Below are 20490 nucleotides of genomic sequence, written 5' to 3'. Positions count from 1 at the left end.
ATGTGGAGAAATAGGAACACTTTCCATTGTTGGTGGGAGTGCAAATTAGTGCAACCATTGTGGAAGACAGTGTGGCGATTCCTCAAGGACCTAGAAATAGAAATACCATTTGACCCAGCAATCCCATTACTGGGTATATACCTAAAGAATTATAAATTTTTCTATTACAAAGACACATGCACACATATGTTCACTGTGGCACTGTTTACACTCGCAAAGACCTAGAACCAACCCAAATGTCCATCAACAATAGACTGGATAAAGAAAATGTGGCACATATATACCACAGCCATAAAAAACAATGAGTTCGTGTCCTTCATACAGACATGGATGAAACTGGAAACCATCATTCTCAGCAAACTGACACAAGAACAGAAAACCAAACACCACATTATCACTTATAGGTGGGTGTTGAACAATTAGAATATGTGGACACAGGGAGGGGAGCATCACACATTGCGGTCAGTTGGGAGGGATAGGGGAGGGACAGTGTGGGGTGGGGAGGGATAACGAGGGGAGAAATACCAGATATAGGTGATAGGGGGATGAAGGCAGCAAACCATCTTGCCATGTATGTACCTATGCAACAATCCTGCATAATCTGCACATGTACCCCAGAACCTAAAGTACAATAAAAAAAAAAAAAAGTGACTCCCTCTGGGAAACTGCAAGAAGAGGAAGGTGAAGGGAAGAAATGGTTGCTTTGCATTTAAATCTTTTTATGCAACCTATTCTTAAAATCAGACAAGACTGTGGCAAATTTTTTCAATTATTAAAAAAAATATTTCATCTAATAGGAATGTGGGCCTTTGAAAAACCTATTCATTGTACTAGGTTTCAATTTAATTAGTCACTCAAGTATTATAAAATGCAGCTGGATTTACAGAAATAATTTCCTACCTATACTGATACCATATTTAAACTTAAAAAAAAGCATAGCATACAAAGTACAAATAAAAGTAAATTTATTTATAAAAATTACAATAATTACAAACTGTACAAATTGAGACAATTTCCCATTCCTCCAACAGAAGCCAAGAGCCTTTACTGTCAAATAAGTTTTTGTCATTTTTAAATGACACACAAAAATATGATCCCTATTTAGTTATCCACTGCCAGTTTAAAAATGCTTTTCTAAATAATTCCAGGAAGCCTATGAGTGATACATACATGGATCATTTCCCTCAACTCTATTTCCTTTGTGCTTTACTGTATTCATTAAATGTTTGATATGTTGTATTACCTTTGAAATCAGAAAAAAGATACATTGTCTAAAACTCATACATCAAGAAATAGTTGTATAAGCTTATTACTTAAACATAGAGGTTAACCACCAGAAATTAAAAGTGGTTAAAAGTGACTTCTGGGAAACTGCAAGAAGAGGAAGGTGACAAATCCAGCACAACTGGAATAGAACATGGTAAATAGCACTTAGCAACTGCTTTTTCTTTTCAACAGTAAATTTTGACTATTCCCCTAAATATCTTCCGAGGGGCTTAACACTAAAACTATAATCTTTGGCCTCAAAAAGAAAGCTCATTTTGACTTCTAATGGCTGCACAATTCTACCAAAGCCAGTGTTTACCTGGCTATTCTTTGCCATCTGTAGTTTATCTTCCCCTGCTACTGTTAAAGAAACAGAATTTGACACTATTCAATTCTGTATATTGTCTTTTACAGTTTTTTAATCAGACTCACTACTACTGCTTGAGGAGTCCGTTGACATAATCTCTACATCGTCTTCATTTTCTTTATTATGCCCAGGAGGTTCCAACAAAAAGTCACTACTATGATTTGGTGGTAACATATTCATTGCCATGTCATTTGACTGCCATGGATACTGAGGAGCAAGGACATCTGGAAGAAAAAAGGAAGCACAGATAAGAACAGCTCTATTCGTAATTAATCTAGTACTAACTTTTCCCTTTATACAATTTGAAGTACATATATTTTTTAATGTTACTTTTTTCTCTTCTTTTTTTGAGACAGGATCACCCAGGCTCGAGTGAAATGGCATGAACACAGCTTACTGTACCCCTAACCTAGGCTCAAGAAGTCCTCCTGCCTCAGCCTCCTGAGTAGCTGGGCTATAGGTACGTGCCACCATGTTTGGCTACTTTTTAAAGTTTTTGTAGCGATGAGGTCTCACTATGTTACCCAGGCTGGTCTCCAACTCCTGCGCTCAAGCTATCCTCCTACCTCAGCCTCCCAAAGTGTTGGGATTACAGGCATAAGCTATTGTGCCAATTATTTTAAGACTAGAAAAAAAAATACACATTTGGCCAAATTAGTAAAAATCAAATTCATCAAGATAAAGTATCATATTTTAGCAATTGGGAACCTTTTTTTAAAATCATACTACTCTGTAAGAAATTATTCAAATAGTCAGTTGACATGATTTTTCTTTTGTAAGACATTTACAATTACAAATGTTTCCTTTATCTGTGTATCCATTATATGAATATATAATACATAATTATGTATACTAGGTTATGTAGATTATTCTACATATTATAAACAGGTAATAGGTACTTCATTTAGTATTATTATACTAGGTTTGAATGATTTCTTAATAGAGGAATTGCTATTGTAAATGGCTCTCATCAAAGAGAGGCTGATTTCCAACATATGCATATAAAATACCTTACAAAAAAGTGCCCAATTCACATTAAAAGTCTGTATTTCTGAAGCAAAGAAACAGAGCACATAAACAGGTATAGTTCAAGACTCAAAGAAAGATTTTTAAGACTCAAAGGCAGATTTTTAAATTGTCAAAACAAAGTTACGGTGTTAACTAGAAAGGCATGCCAGTTAGCTTCAAATCTACCCTTTTCTCTGGCCCCTGAAACCATTTCTCCTTTGCCAGCTGCCACAATTAAGTTTTGTCAGTAGAGGGCACAGGTGAGACTCCACAGGCAAATAAGCTTGACTTCCTGGATCGGGTGTTTTTTTCCTTTACTGCTGTGATGCCTGGTTGGTGTGCAGAACATTAAGAGGTATTCATCACAGCAACTTTCAGTGGCGTCCCTAAAGGTGGTTTCCTAGCAGGTTTCACCACAATCCCAAAGGGCAGCTTCCCAGCAAGTCTCCCTGGAACCCTAGTGGGTAAGTTCCTGCTTGCCAGCTCTGGCCTCTGATGCCTCATCTAACTTCTCTGCCAGAGTGGGCCACAACTACACTACACCCTCTCCAATGACAGCACCATGATTTGAATAGCTTTGGGATGGGGCTGGGGAGGACCATTTTTAGGTCTGTCCCTTCCTTGGTCCAAAATGTAGCAGTGACTCCCCATACCTGTTTTTCCTGTACTTCCAAGAAATGAGAAACAAGAGATGATATCCAAAGATATCACAGTGAATTCCCCAGTTTGTATTTTAGGTAGGTAACAGAAATGATGCATACAAAACATTATTAATGACATAGGAACAGCCTTATGATGTAACATTAAGCAAATAATGTACAGGGAAAAAAGAAAACAAGCTAAATATTTAAAGTGACTGCCTCAGAAAGGGCAGGGTTTTTTTCCTTTTTTAAATGCCTTTTTCTACTTCCCAAATGTTCTACCACATCAAAACAAAGTCACCTACAAACTATAAAAGATGAGGACTAATATAAAATATATATAAAAACAGCACAAACCTATGAAAAACTTGAGGAAAACTGAAGCTCAGAATGAACTGGGTCTCACAGAAATACTATTTTATGAAGTTTTAAAAGTTTATAAAAAGCTATTGTTATTTTGTTAACTTAGGGGTTGTTCAGGAGTGTGTTCGCTTTATTCTGTAAACTATCTTACTCTGTTTACATAGCATGTTTCACAATGATAAAGAAGCTATGTTTAGAGCAATAATTTAAAAACAAAAGCCAAATGCTTGAGGAAGACAGTGTAATATTTACAAATAAGAGAGGTAGCTTGCTCTAATTTCATACTTCCCTCGAGGAGAATCTTTAGAGAGCAGAATAAACTGGCAAATAATCTAGCTACTACAGTGAACTGGGTCTGAGAGCCGAGTACATTGGCTCACACCTGCAATTCCAGCACTTTGGGAGGCCGAGGCGGGCGATCACTTGGGGTTAGGAGTTTGAGATTAGCCTGGCCAATAGGCCGAAATCCCGTCTCCACAAAAAATACAAAAATTAGCCAGGTGTGGTGGCACGAGCCTGTAATCCCAGCTACTGAGATAGCTAAGGCACAAGAATCACTGGAACCCAGGTGGACAAGAACCACTGGAACCACCTGGAACCCACTGGTGCACAAGACTGCACCAATGCACTCCAGTCTAGGCGACACAGGGAAACTGTCTCAAATTAAAAAAAAAAAAAAATTGCTGGGCACCAGTGGTGGCTCACACCTGTAATCCCACCACTTTGGGAGGCCGAGGTGGGCAGATCACCTGAGGTCAGGAGTTTGAGACCAGCCTGACCGAAGAAAAAAATTAAATAATAACAATAATACTAACTTGTAGCACTTGTTACATAAGGTAACTTTTGCTGTGTTGTGTGCTGTTTAATATCTCCTCCCCAGCTCTGCTTAAGCCAAAATAAATATTAACTGTCTCTCTGTAAACCATTTAACCTTTTCTATCCTCCCCACATTCTTAGCAAAGTTCCCAGGCATCTAAGGGTTCCTATTCTTCTTGCAGACCAGCTGCAAGGCTATAGGCAGATAAACCTGAAGAATGCAAAATGTGTTTCTCAAAATATTATTTTTCAAATGTAAAGTACATCACAAGACATGCCACAGGTTAATTAACAGCTCTTTGTTCTTAGTTGTGTAAAATTGCTTCCTACTTCATAATCCTGCATCACAAAGGTACATAAAAGGCACTCATTTTCTTTGTGCTGTGCTCAGTTTTCAAATGCAAATCCACTGAGCCAGTGCACCTAAATAAAATCCTCCTGTTTCACCCATTGGGTCTCTCCAGTCTCCTAATATCTGCAACATGACCAACATAGAGAAACAAGACCAGCCTGGCCAATATGATAAAACCCCACCTCTACTAAAAATACAAAATTAGATGGGCTTGGTGACACATGCCTGTAATCGCAGCTACTTGGAAGGCTGAGGCAGGAAAATCGCTTGAACCCAGGAGGTGAAGGTTGTGGTGAGGCAAGATCGCACCACAGCTCACCAGCCTGGGCAACAAGAGCAGAACTCCGTCTCAAAAAAAAAAAAATTATGTCAGGAATCTCAAACTTGCTTTACAGCCAGAGATATCCCATCCTTGTCATCCTGGAAAACCTGGATCTGTTTGCAAACACTCTTCAGCTTTTAATATTACCTGGCAATCTTCCTGCTGCGAGTGCATCCCCTGGTAAATGGCCATTCACGCCATTAGTGGAAGGATTGTTCATCTGACCCAGTAAACCACTTCTCATCTCTAAATCAGTTGGGTAAGGTCTCCGGGGGTCCCCTAAAATAAAAAAGACTGCATTTAATTCAATCATATTTTTAAAAATAAACATTAATATGTTCTTTGAAGTACTAACTTTCCTTGGTTCACAGTGAAAAATTCAGGCCACATTTTCAATTTTGAAATATAAAAGTCATCTGGCCAGGCATGGTGGCTCATGCCTATAATCCCAGCACTTTGGGAGGCCAAGAGGGGTCAGATCACCTTAGGTCAGGAGTTCATGACCAGCCTGGCCAACATGGTGAAATCCCATCTCTACTAAAAATACAAGAATCAGCAAGGTGTGGTGGTACACGCCTGTAATCCCAGCTACTTGGGAGGCTGAGGCAGGAGAATCGCTTGAACCTGGGAGGCAGAGGTTGCAATGAGCTGAGATCGCGCCACTGCACTTCGGCCTGGGCAACACAGTGAGACTCTGTCTCAAAAAAAGAGGAATATAAAAGTCATCTTATAAATTGTTATTAAGAATATAATATTATTTCTTAAAATACATGCATTTTAATGTCTTTTCTAAATCTTCCCAAGAATACCCTATTTTCTATACTTTAAAAAAAAGAAGTCATTTTTTTATAAATATTCCTGATGACTACTTAAGAAAATTAGAATGATCTCAATTATTCAAATTTAACTTTATTTTCTAGCAAAAAAATGACAACGATATACGCTGTAAGGGAGAAAAAAATCATGACACTTATAAGACAGAAAGGACTGGAATGTTTATTGGAAGGACTGTCTAAATTTAAACCTTTAAAAAAAAAATACATCTTTTTATTTTTTTCCCCCATACCACCTTGTTCAAGATAAAACCTTTTTTCTAACCAACCTCTTTGATCTTGTCATTCAAAAACTAATTCCTGTAAGTGGTGAAATAGCAGGAGCAGGTAATGTTCATTCCAAACATGAAAGCACACTAAATAGCAGTTTGGGGTTGACAAAAACATGACCAGATTTGGACCGACATTTTGGACATGTCCACCAACTGTAGATTACTCATCCCCACAATTACAGTCACCCTTAGTGCATGGTAACAGCACCTTCAGGAGTTACTAGAGATAACTATAAATATTTCCCCTTCCTCCAGGAAGGCTACTACCTTATGTCTCCTGTTTTATGTTTCATCCACTGTCAATATAGTTGCAGCTTAACACTCTCTTTGCCGTCTAATTATCCCAGCTCTTTCCAAGCCTGTGTGTTCAGTGTTGGGTGCACAGCACTTTGTCTTTAGCATCTAAGAGAATTGGAATTGACCTTCTCAGCTGGAACCTTTGTGGAAATCCCAAAGGTTCTAAAAAGTTGGCTCCTGGCCAGCCCTGATATAATGGTATATAAATCCAAAGCTTTAGAAGCATCACATTATCTTGTACTTTAAAAAAAATCATCAATTTATTATTTCAAAAGAGGAAAGAAACGCAGTGCCTAGCAACAATGGCTTTGTAGGAAACCAAATTTATAAAACCCATGGCCTCTATCATTACTTACAAACCATTAAAAATGTGAAAATATGTAGCAGAGATTTCAAAGCATAAATACATTCTATATTAAATCTATTTCTGTACACAGTCACCTAAGAATTTTCAAAACCACATATATCTAGCATAAAAGAGAAGTATGTTTACCTGGAACCCAGGTTAGGGGAGCACATACAGCATTACTTGCACTGATCCTATGTGCATACTTAATTATTTCTTCAGAGGAAATAGCACCTGAAAGAGTTAAGAGGATAGTATAACCTGTAATCTAACATACAAGTTTAGAAGTATGTATATCAGTTACACATCATATTTACTTTTAAATTATCTGAAAATAAAATAATCTCAGTCACCCGCCTTCCTTAACAATACCTACATATTTAGTATAAACTTAAATCTCCAAAAACAAGATACTAATGCAGAAAAATCAGCTGACATAAACAGTTCTGGGAGATTAGCATGACAGCACTCAATAATCTCAAAATACTATTACTCTTCTGAAAGCAACAGTAAGCACAAATAAAAGAGAAAACAGCGTTTCACTTTGAAATGACATCCAAGCTATGAAATCAGAGCAGACAGTTCACACCACTGTTTGATTAATATGCCGTGAGGCTCTTAAACAGACCTGAGTAGAAAGATGTCTACAATGTCTTCATTAGGTAAAAAAAAAACTATATGGCTAAATAATATGTATGGTATTACCTGACTGTTTAAAATATATGTAAATATGTGTATTTGTATTTTTACTACATACATACTCACAGATCTAGAAGAAAAATCTAGAAGGACATATACCAAACATTAATAGTAGTTACCACCGAGAAGTGAGAACACCACACTTTTTATTTTACAAATTTTAGATACTGTTTCAAAGTAACAAAGTGTATGTGTGTAAAATTTTTGAAGATTAAAAACAAAATCAAACTATGATTTAGAATTCAATAGCCAGCCTCAGTCATCTCTCCTAGAGATTTGTTTCTTGCTACAGAAGCCTAACTTAACTCTTAAGAGAATATTAGCTATTTTTCACATGTAACAATCAAAACATGGGCTCCCTAAAAAGAGGAAAGTTAGACAATAAATCTGAGATGACTAAATGTAAAACCATATCTACAAGTCATTAAAGGCAAGTAACCAAAGTTGTAATTACAATTCTGACCTTTAGTACGACAAACTAACAGGTCAAGTGAGATCCGTAACAGGAGCCTTTGACAGAGGGACAGTAGCGCAGGAAGGCTTGTGGGCCTCTGCACCACTAAATGTACTTACATGCCAAGGTTGTAACTGGCTCTGACTTCATGATGTTTCAGTCCCAGCTCAGTTGTCCAATGGATGTCCTTTCACTCTCTGCCCTAGCCTTCAAGATCTGGTACAAATCCCACTTACAGCCCATATTTCTCTTCCCCTGTCCCACCAATTTTATAAACTTACTGTTTTTACGGCACATTCCGGCCCACAGCAAAAAACTGCCTTGTATTAACTGCTTTTTATAATCTAAAAAAGGATGTCATATTTCTACCTCCCTCACAACACCTACCACAATACGAGAACATAACACACTTTACAAGAAAAATTTATTCAATTTTTTTCAACAGCAGCAAATGATTATCAGTTATATCCTCTCGTATTGGTTTCTTGAAACTAGAACCTTAACTTTTCAGGTAATTCCATCTTCCCATAATACTAACCTTTTCTTGCTTTTTCTATTGACTTGAGTTTCTCCTTTGCTTGGTAAACAGCTGTTGCCTAATTGAAACAACATTTAAAAAAATGTGTTTTATTCTTAACTATATCAAACATAGTTTTTGGCTTAATTCACAAGATCATTTATCCCCTAAGAACAGTCTTCAAAACTTGGAAATTCCCACAATTTATTTGTAATGTTCTATAATATCACTTGACATTATTTATTTCAGTCATATATAATGAAAGAACTATTAATTTATGAACTAGTCTCCCATTCACAAATTAGCTGTAGAAACAAAATATAAATTGTTTACTTTTTCTTCATGTCTTCATAAACATACAGAAGACATCCAGACCATGCAAGACCCCAAAAGCATCCTATTCTTGCAACTAGTTCAAGAATAAAATACCTTTTTTACCCCTAGTTTGGAAGATACAACCTTGGATTCATATTCTTATTCATTTAAATGTCACCTCAATGTTTAATGACTTTATCACAAAAACACCCCCTCTAACCCCCCAGGTACATACACTAAAGGACAAAATGAAGTTAACCTAGTGTATGCATATCCTCGACTATGACACAATGGTTAAGGGTATGGAGTCAGGCCAGGCACAATGGCTCACACCTGTAATCACAGCAGTTTGGGAAACTGAGGCAGGCAGATCATTTGAGGTCAGGAGTTCAAGACCAGCCTGACCAACAGGTAAAACAGCTCTACTAAAAATCCAAAAAAAAAAATTAGCCAGGTGTGGTGGCACACACCTGTACTCTCAACTACTCAGGAGTCTGAGGCAGAAGAACTGCTTGAACCCAGAGGGCAGAGGTTGCAGTGAGCCAAGAATGTGCCATTGTACTCCAGCCTGGGCAACAGAGCAAGACTCTGTCTCAAAAAAAAGAGTATGGTGTCAGAGAGATCAAGGTTTAAATTCAATCTACGTTTTAGCCTTCATGGGCAAGTTAGTTATTAAAGTCTTGGTTTCTTCCTCTAAATAACAACACTGACTTTACATAAACTATTATGAAGATGGAAGTAAAGCATATAAAATGCAAGACACAGGGCCTGGTGCCTAAGCGCTCAATCAATGTTCGTTACTACAATTTAAATCATGAAATTCAATTTTATGATCCTGTGTTCACTGTCTTTAATTCTTTCTTTATAACACAAAGTTGGAAAATTAAACAAAGCAGATACTATTATATGAAAAATGCTTAAGTTTCAATAAACAGTAACTGAAAATCTGTTAGTATCCTTAACTACAATAAGCTAAAAAATGAATACACCAGCAACTCAAAGGAAATAGACCAAACTATGAATAGTGGCATTCTTTAAGCAGCTGAACTAAAGGCAATTGTTTCCCCTCCTCTTTCCATTATTCCGTATTTTCTAAATTTCTTTTGATGAGCAAGTATTACTTTCATAAGGAAAAACATTTTAATATATATATTATTAAATGTATAAATATATATATATTTTGAGACAGAGTCGCACTCTGTCACCCAGACTGGGGTGTAGTGGCACAATCCTGGTTCATCGAAACCTCCGCCTCCCAGGTTCAAGAGATTATCCTGCCTCAGCCTCCTGAGTAGCTGGGATTATAGGCGTGAGCCACCATGCCCAGCTAATTATTTTGTATTTTTAGTAGAGATGGATTTCACCATGTTGGCCAAGCTAGTATCAAACTCCTGACCTCAAGTGATCTGCCCACCTTGGCCTCCCAAAGTGCGAGGATTATAGGCATGAACCACTGCGCTTGGCTGATTTTAACGTATTTTTAAAAACTATTTACTAGTGAGTTGTTTTCTTAGTGGGGGTGATTAATTTATCCTGAACTGTGCAGGCTTCTAGTTACTAGAGCTCATTTTGACACAATTGTTAAGAGATTCATCCGAGGTAAGGATACCAGCAATGTCTGGTTGACATGAGAATCAAGCTCAGCTATTTCTGCAAAACCACCATATTATATTAGTTAGCATTTAGTTAAGTAACTGGACAAATAATAGCAAATAAATTGCCTCTTTGAAATAGTAGCCAAAACAACAAAGGAAAAACTAGGATCCTTGATACAGGTCCAAATCCTACCTAGATAAGGATGAAAGACTAAATTAATGTAAATTTTAACCATTTTATAAAATGTGTATATATTTTTACTGATTTCAAAATATATAAAAAATGAAAAATTTCCCTGATTTTTATCCTAAGGATCAGAGACCAGAAAAAAAAAGAGATTTAGACTACTGATAATTAAAACTTAAACCAGGATAAAAGTAAAACTTTCCATTTCTATAATTCAAAACTGTAAAATCCTTAAGTAATGGAAATGTGGCTCAAAAGTAATGCAGACTATCTGAAAACAGTAAGTAAAAAAGAGAGTGACAATAGCCTTTCATTTAACCACTGGCAATGGTTAGTGACAAGATGGACAACATGTCATTTTTAGACCTGGAAAGTCTAGTTTTCTGCTCTTCAAAATACTGATTACAGATTTTTCAGAAATAGATTAAATAATACCGTGTTTCACCTTAAGAATCAACCTTTGTCAACTTACCAGTATTTGTTCTGCTTCCTTTAGCTGTTTTTGTAGTTGCTGAATATCACTGTCTCTCTTCTCTACTTCTTTTTCCAAAACTTGCATTTCATGATGAATTTTTCCCTGATTAACTGCCAATTTCATTAGTTCTTGAAATTCCCCATCTCGGTGAATTAACAATTCTAGGACCTGTCAGATAACAGTCAATTAAATCAGACAACAGAATACTGAAAGGCTGCATTCCAATAAAACAAAGAATCCATACCTGAATTGGCTAGACTATAAAATTTCAACACTTTCAAAATATTATTCCTTATTCTTGTTAAGAATAAAAATAGCCTACCTATGATTATTTTGGGAAACATTAATATCAAACTTCTCTACTTTTTCAGCTGTTCATACAAAATAAAATAAAACTAGTCTTTCAAAACTAGCAATATGCCAGCATGATCAGGTTTACTGATTTCCTAGGGAAGATAAAATTTAAGAGTTTAATCTTATGGCCGGGCACAGTGACTCCTGCCTGTAATCCCAGTACTTTGGGAGGCTGAAGTAGGAGGATCACTTGAGGTCAGGAATTTGAGACTAGCCTGGCCAGTATGGTGAAACCCCATCTCTACTAAAAATACAAAAATTAGTTGGGTGTGGTGGCAGGGCACCTATAATCCCAGAATTGAAGGAACTTGGGAGGTAGAGGTTGCAGTAAGCCAAAATCACACCACTGAAGTCCAGCCTGGTAACAGAGTGAGACTCCATCTTAAAAAAAAAAAAAGGTTTATCTTTAAAAATACAATATAGACTAGGTGCGGTAGCTCACACCTATAATCCCAGCACTTTGGGAGGCCGAGGCAGGCGAATCACCTGAGGCCAATAGTTTGAGACCAGCCTGACCAACATGAGAAACCCCATCTCTACTAAAAATACAAAATTAGTCGGGCATGCTTGCACATGCCTGTAATCTCAGCTACTCAGAAGGCTGAGGAAGGAGAATTGCTTGAACCCAGGAGGCGGAGGTTGTGGTGAGCCGAGATCTCGCCATTGCACCCCAGCCTAGGAAACAAGAGTGAAACTCCACCTCTACAACAAAACAAAACAAAAAAACAGTATAATGAAGATTCTTCCAAAATTTGGCACTTGAGATGATTTTACGTGGCACCAAGAACGTAAAAAACATTTAGTTACGCATTTGTGCTAATACATGTTAGAATAAATGTAACTGAGACATTGAAACTGTGATTTTATGCGCAGTACTGCCTATGATGAAGATGATCTTAAAAATACAGTTATTTCAAAAAACAGCAAATAAATAGGTGGTATGCAGATATGGCAAAAACTCATGAAGGCTAAAACATATCAAATAGAACATCTGGCAGTTCATCTCTCTAGTCCTCCATTTGCTAACTGCGTGACATAGGGAAAGTTACCAGCCTCTTTGAGCCTGTGTTCTCATTAGGAAAAGGTATATAATAATATTACATAAAGCTATTGTGAGGATTCATTATATAATGCATTTTAAGTACATACGTGAAGAGTTCAACAAAAGCTCGTTATTACGATCACCATCCCAGTACAGAATTAAGATGCAAGTCTGGCCTAAATACCCTTACTTTACTGTGCTAAGTAGAGAATAATACTTCAGAAATAAAATAGCTATCAAAATTCAAAATCAATTTTAAAACTCTTTAAAAACATTTGTTAAAGACTAAAAAATACAGGTATGCCTCTTCAAGTTCCTTTTTACATGAAGTTCCTCTCATTTTTATAGGAATTCTCCTAATACAACAGACAAAGACTGAGCTGCAAACTGCCAGATATTAAGAGTATTTTAGATAACAACGAAAGCTTCTTCTGTAAAAAGTATATTGTATTTGTTTATTAGACCTCTAATCCTCAATTCCTCCCACATCATAGGAGGAGAAAGCTAGGTTTCCATTTCTATAAAAGCTACATTATTAAAGCAAGTAGTACACATTAGTTCCATGACAACTTTTAAAAAGTTTATATAGTTTGAACTAATTTGTTTACTACCCAAGAGTAAAAAAGATTCTCTTCAGATCTTATTATTCAGTAGGGAAAAATTACTCAACTAGAGTCAGGAGACTTAGGTTCTTTCTGGTTCCACTCACCATTAACCTCTAGTTCATCTGTCCACCCTGGAGCTCAGTCTCACAGAAGGATGAACTGAACATCGTTAAGATCCTAATTCTAAAATTCTACATAAATTTATAAATATCCAAATAAAATGGTGGTTAGAAAATTTTCAGATGGGCACATCCCTCTCTAATATTAACAGTTTCAATCAAAATTACATAGGAATCCACAGTACTAAGTACAAGATACAATTCACAAAATTGCTACTCTTTAAAAAGTACAAGAAAGATCAGTGCTGATTACAGGTCTTAATTATCACCTTCTGAATAATCTGTGTGCCTGGCTCACAGCAAGCATTTAATAAGTGTCTATGAAATATAGTCAAGCTTTATATTTTCCTTCTTGCATATTTTGTAATAAATTCCTATTCAATCCCACAGGTATTAATGGAGTACCCGAGAGACTAGTAGTCTTTTATTAACAAATTTATCTCTAGCCTCTTTCTTTTAAAAAAAACAAAACAAAACAAAAACCTTACTACCCCTAAGGTTAGCTGTTTTTCCTAGTTTGTGGCCTCATCTGGATACCCTCTTCCCTTTTTGAGGCTCCTTGACACTTTCCTATTGAGTCCATCAGATTTCCCTGCCCTCAAAACATGTCATAAGATACAACAAAATGATGCAGACAAAAGATATATTACTGTCTCTTCTACTTTTCATCATTTTTAGAAAGGTTAGTCCTCTGCATTCATTTTCTCTTAAACAGTTTTTTGGCCAGCTATGGTGGCTCACGCCTGCAATCCCAGCACTTTGGCAGGCACAGGTAGGGAAGATTGCTTGAGGACAGGAGTTTGAGACTAGCCTGGGCAACACAGTGAGACTCCGTCTCTACCAAAAAAAAAAAAAAAAAACAACAACTTTTAAAAAAAATTAGCAGGTGTGATACTGCAAATTAGCAGGCGTGATACTGCAAGTCTGTAGTCCCAGATACTGGAGAGGATAAGTGGAGATAGCTTGAGTCCAGCAGGTTGAGGCTGCAGTGAGCAGTCATCATGCCACTGTACCCTAGCCTAGGCTATAGAGCGAGAACCTGTCTCAAAATAATAATAATAATTGTGCCAAAAACATAATATAAAATTTATCCTCTTACCTCTAAAAAATTTCTGAATCAGGGAAAAAAAGTCTGTTCATCGTAGAAAATTAGAAAGCACAGAAAAGTGAGAAAATAAAAACTGCCCATACTATTACACCTATAAAGCAATGTCTACTAAGAGTTGTATACTCTTTTATTTCCATTCATGTTCAAGTTGCATTAGGGAACTAGGGAACTACACTTACAATACTGGGTAAGTTTATGAGCATTAACTTTTGATTCTAGATACTGTTGTAATCTCCATATAACAAACCTTTCTTGGTTAATTCAAAAGACAAAAAGAATAAATATATAAGTGTAACTAGAATTATAAGAGAAAATAATAATATACTGCTAAATGGGTAGGCAACTATTCTTGAGCACACTGTTATCTTATGTAAATAATGCAAAGAAAATATCAATTTTAAAGTTTCAATTAATACCTTAAAAGGATTCAATCTTCCTGTTCTCAAGCAAAGTAAAGAGTTTTCTATAAATAGAAAACTTGCAGAAATCAAGTGTTTTTGGCGGGGAAGGCAGGGGACGGAGTCTTGCTCTGTCACCCAGGCTGCAGTGCAATGGCACAATCTTGGTTCATTTGCAACGTCTGCCTCCCAGGTTCAAGCGATTCTCCTGCCTCAGCCTCCTGAGTAGATGGGATTACAAGTGTCGACACCATGCCTGGCTAATTTCTGTATTTTTAGTAGAGACAGGTTTTCACCATGTTGGTCAGGCTCCTCTTGAACTCCTGACCTCAGGCAATCCACCTGTCTTGGCCTCCCAAAATGCTGGGATTATAGGCATGAGCCACTGCGCCTGGCCACTTTTTTTTTTTTTAATTAAAAAACAAAGAGAATTTAATTAATTTAAAAAGAAGCCACTTACCTGGTTTTCTTCTCCAGCCTGTAACAACTTTTGGTTTCTTGAAATTGCCAGCATTTCTATAAGTTCCCTACAAGAAAAACCAACAACAACAAAAAGCCTTTCACGGCATGCTGAATACCAAGGGCTGCTCCCTACAGTCCACTATGACTGTGAACTTCAACTCACCAAGACTCTGTTGTGCTGGTCACCTAACTTATTTATAAAAGTTCTACTCAATACTATCATTATATAAATAGCTATTACCTAAATACCAATGAAATATGATTGTGAATAGAAAGAGCTCTTTCTATAAAAACCTAAGCCTAATGCTTGGAAAGACTCAATAGAGGCTTGCAAAGGACCGCTATAAAGAAAGGATCAGGGAAAAGTCATAAAAACTCAGAAGGAGTCTGCCCTAAGACTGCTTGATGAAAGGCTAAGTTCTCATTTTGATTTGATCTAGAAATCAAACTAGAACTTGTAGACAATGCATTATGAGTGATTTATGCAAGAAAAACTCCTATATCTGGGGTCTACAAGCCAAATCCAGCACATCTGCGGTTTCTGTAAATATCATTCTCCTAAGACAGTCTGCTCATTATACATATTATCTATGGCAGTTTTCCCAATACAGAGGCAGAGTTGAGTTGTTACAGCAGAGACTATATGGCCCATAAACCCAAAAGTATTTATTACCTAGCCTTTGCAGAAAAAGTTTTCTGACTCCTGTCTAACATAACATGATTAGTGAATGAATATATGTTATATATTTTAAGGTAAAATACGACAATTAAGGGATGTGTGGATCATTTTTTAATGATTCTCCACTTTATTTGAATTTTAAAAAATATATTTTATTGCGTTTTAGGTTTTGGGGTACATGTGAAGAACATGCAAGACTGTTGCATAGGTACATACATAGCAATGTGGTTTGCTGCCTTCCTCCCCATCAGCTATTTCTGGTATTTCTCCCCATGTTATCCCTCCCCAACTCCCCAGCCCGAATTTTTAAAATTAATCATCTATCAGCTAAGAGGGATTTTTACACATAAAAAAATGACATCCTTTTAGAATGTTCACTTAATAAATACGCCAGTTTCCCTATATGAAAATTAGTATCTGATCAGGAAAATAAGATTGGGAAACAGTATAGCAGGTAATGTTTATATATTAGTTTCAAACTTATTGATAGATGAGACTTTTGAGAAATTATGCAGGAGGGGCAGCTGCACAACTAGCTACATGACACTGCTCTGATCAGACCAAGTGTTCGTACTTTCTCACTGGCTACCAGGCTATTTTTACCTTCAAATTTCCACCTTCCTTCCAGCTAGCCTCATACCATTTTTCTGGACCATGTCATAACTGGACCCAACCCTTCTTCCCACTACTACTTTCCCATACCATTATTTATGAATTAATCAATGAATGAAAAAAGTAGATATAAGAATGCAAAGTCTTCATTCAGTAATTCATCAAATATTTATTGAGTGCCTATTGTGTGCCAGGCACTTTCTAGATACTTAAGGTATCAAAGTGAAGAATGACATTTAAATTCTAATATAGGAGACAAGAATAACTAAGAGAAGAAATAAAACTAGAGTGATAAGGGCTGGGAAGGAAATAAAGTGGTGTTTTATTAGCGACTACTGAGTAGGCTGGCTACTTAAATAGGGTGGTCAGAGGGCAGAGCTTTGATATAAGACACGGATTAAATGAAAAACGTCAGCCAAGAGATCTGGGAGGAAAGAGCATGGCAGAAGACACAGATAGTTCAGTGGCCCAAAGATGGGATCTGAGGAGATGTAGCCAGGGCAGAGTACACTAGGGAGACGGATGCAAAGTGAGGATGTAGCAGCCAGGTAGCCAGGGGTGGGATTATGCACCCCTTGTAGTTAAGGTAAAGATTAGTGTTTCATTCTAAATGCAATGAAAGGCCACTCGATCATTTTAAACAGGGAAATGGCAGGATCTGATTTATACATTTAAACAACTACTGAGCTATTTGGTAAACAGACTATAAGAGGGCCAGAACAGGAAGCTAGGTGGTTTTTGTAGTGTTCCAGGCAAAAAAGAAAAAAAAAAAAAGATACTGATTTTGACTAGGTCCTAGCCCCAGGACTTAGTAATGGTGACGGGAGAAACATGGACAGATTTCATACATCTTTTGGAGGTAGAGCTAACAGGACCGGCTGATGGATTTAATCAATGGTGTATGAAAACAGCATGTTATGTCAACCTTTTCGTGTATGCTGTAAGTGAGACATAGAGAGTTGAGAACCTCTGGTCTAAGTAAAAGCTGGTTTCAGGTGGGGTAAGGGTGGTGCTCACTGGAGTGGGGCTATGGCAGGAGATGTGGGATAAGCCTTTCTCTGTTCTTGCAAATCTGGGAGTATGAGTCTACAGAAAGCTTTATAAGGCTTGATTTAGGGACAGGAGTACAGGGGAGGTAGAAGTCTCTAAGACTTAATCATGTTCTGTAACAGTCCAGGACAAGATGGAAACCTATGTCCTCTCCAATCGTGGAAAAAAGGCCAAAGAAAGCCCACACTCATTCTGTCTGGTTAAAGATGTGGAAATTAGAGCCCTGTCCTGCTACAAAGAAGGTGCATTCCTGGTATACTACATTAGAATCCAGCCCCATTTCCCCACAGAAATAAAATTTCCATAGGGGTTAGAGCCTACATTATTAGTGGCAATACACTTTTCAGGTAAACAGAATTAACAGGCTGGTGTGGAAATCTCAAGACTCCTATCAACATGGTTCTGCGGGACAATGAGTTCTGAGTTACAAACAGGTTAAGAGAAATCGTTTAGTGCCCGGGCTCGGTGGCTCACACCTGTAATCCCAGCACTCTGAGAGGTTGAGGTGAGTGGATCACAAGGTCAGGAGTTCAAGACCAGCCTGGCCAAGATAGTGAAACCTCATCTCTACTAAAAATACAAAAATTAGCCAGGTATAGTGACAGGTGTTTGTAATCCCAGCTATTCAGGAGGCTGAGGCAGGAGAATCTCTTGAACCTGGAAGGCAAGGGTTGCAGTGAGCCAAGACCATGCCACTACACTCCAGCCTGGGTGACAGAGCGAGACTCTGTCCCAAAAAAAAAAAGAAAAAAGAAAAACGTTTAGCTACAACTTGTGTTTCAACTTTTTAAATTCCTCCAAAGACTACCTCCTCCAATTACATTTTACAAAGTAATAAATATCCTGAAAGGCTACATAATCAGGTTAATAGTTTTAAAAAAAAAAAAACAGGGAGGGATAACATGGGGAGAAACGCCAGATATAGGTGATGGGGAGGAAGGCAGCAAACCACATTGCCATGTATGTACCTATGCAACAATCTTGCATGTTCTTCACATGTGCCCCAAAATCTAAAACGCAATAAAATATGTATTAAAAACAAAACAAAAAAACCCTAAGTTACGAATCCACTGTTTTTAAAGATGCTCAACCTAAAAATATGTAAGGTACATTTGTGAATTTTCTTCTCATTTTCATAAATGCAATCCAGACACAAATTCCATTCAGAAACTGACAAACTTCACAGATCACAGAATCGGTACACATAACTATGTCTGAGTGAGCACACGACACTTTTCTGGAAGTCATTCACATCAGAGCAGTTTCATTCTGTGAAGAAGTTCCAACAATCCACTCACCTTGGCCTCCCAAAGTGGTGGGATTACAGGCATGAGCCACCATACCCGGCCCTAATACAGTTTATTTTAAACAGTGGATTAAACACATAGCCATTTAATTTCTGGTGTCTATGTGTTTTAGGGTTCTCTTCCATCATTAAATATCATGCTGACCTGGTAACTTGGTAGTAATGTTGTGGCAAAGACTAAATTTAACACCATAAAGTGCCGATTATAAGTAGATCAGGTATATTTTAAAATACAATAGATAAGATTTATTCTAAAGCTGTCAAAGAATGTTGGCTACAGAAAAGGTGACATTTGAGCTGGATTCTGAAGGATAAATGAATCATCCACCAAATTGAGGGTAGACTGGGATTTGCACTGAAGATGTGTAAGTCTGGCTAAGGAATTTGAACTTTACCTCACTGGACAATGCAAACCTACCAACGATATAGGTTTTATATCATTTTTCTGCAGTAAAATGATATAACATGCCTTTTAAAACTGGTCTCGGCCAATATAAAAGGATAAAGTGCAGAAGCATGAGGCAATTAAAACTGGGAGGCTGCATTTAAGTAGCAGTTATTAACAGCGGAGTAGATACGAGACGGCAACTCTGAGTCACATTTTAGGAGGTAGAAGAACCAAGATAATTTACCACGCAAGCCAATGTGAGAGAGTCAAGGAAGACTTCAACTTGAGATACTTATCATGAAAAGTAACAGAATATGAAGAGTGACATCTAATTTCGTCTCCTACCTCTGCCACACAACCATCCCAAACAATTTGCAACCCCACCAAGCCAGGCTTTTGCACATGCCGTTCCATCTACCTGCTGCCTAGTGAGTCTGCCAGCTCATGCTTCCCAAGCAGCCCTTTCTTCAGGGTGCCTGTGTGCAGCCCTCTAATAAAACAGGCCCCACTCCAGTTTACACATCTGTCTGTCTCTGGCATCCAGCCTACCCTTCAAGACCCCAGTGGCTGGCACCCAAGGGGCGTTCCATAAATGTTAAGTGGCCGGCCGTGGACGAAGGGGGCTCCGACCGCGCAATTTCTTAATTTCCACGATTACTATCATTATTAAAATTCCCTCTATCGGGAAAAACCGCCGCCCAGAGTGCCAAAGGGCTGCGGACCCCACGTCCAGGACCATCGTGCACCCGAAACTCCCGCGCCGGCCCTCCCCGCCAAGCGCAGAGAACTAGCGCAAATCAAGGGCCGGCCGGGGTCAGTTCCCCGGCCCAGCTCCAGCCCGGCTCTAAGGCTCGAGCCATTACCTAGACAGGACTTCCAAATCCTCAAGCGCAGACAGCAGCCGCTCTCGTGTGCTGTTACCACTTGCCACTCCCAAGCCGCCTCCCAGCCGCTCCTTCTCCTTCTCACCACTCGAAGACGCAGCCATACTCCCGACCGTCCCGCCGCTGGCGCACGCGCAGTGCATGCTGACGCAGGGGCGTGGCGGGTAGGCAGGCTCGGAAGGCAGAAGAGTCACCCAGTGAAGGAATGAAAGCCCTGGCGAGACCGCCCCCTGTGCGCCTGGAGGCGCACTGCGGACACCGGCGCCATCTGCTGGGCCAGCGAGGGCTTTCCGGTAGAAACCTTGGGAGCGACAGCCGAACCGAGAACAAGGGGTAGACCAGAGTCTGATTCTCCTGG

At 38.2% G+C, this 20490-nt stretch overlaps 1 protein-coding gene across 1 annotated transcript; it reads right to left on the bottom strand.

The window, feature by feature from the left end:
* Positions 1-948: 948 nt before the first annotated feature.
* Positions 949-20273, bottom strand: MED4 (mediator complex subunit 4). The gene is made up of 7 exons (XM_002742673.7): positions 20112-20273; positions 15212-15278; positions 11123-11293; positions 8575-8632; positions 7031-7117; positions 5283-5414; positions 949-1857 (listed from the first exon to the last, which is right to left on the bottom strand). Exons 1-7 carry the CDS (start codon positions 20234-20236, stop codon positions 1685-1687), a joined length of 813 nt encoding a protein of 270 aa, XP_002742719.2. The 5' UTR covers positions 20237-20273; the 3' UTR covers positions 949-1684.
* Positions 20274-20490: the final 217 nt, after the last annotated feature.

This window comes from Callithrix jacchus, chromosome 1 (assembly GCF_049354715.1).
Source record: "Callithrix jacchus isolate 240 chromosome 1, calJac240_pri, whole genome shotgun sequence".
In the NCBI taxonomy this organism is placed as follows: Eukaryota; Metazoa; Chordata; class Mammalia; order Primates; family Cebidae; genus Callithrix; species Callithrix jacchus.
Note: the sequence above shows the minus strand (reverse complement) of the source record. Positions and strands in the feature narration are given on the sequence as shown.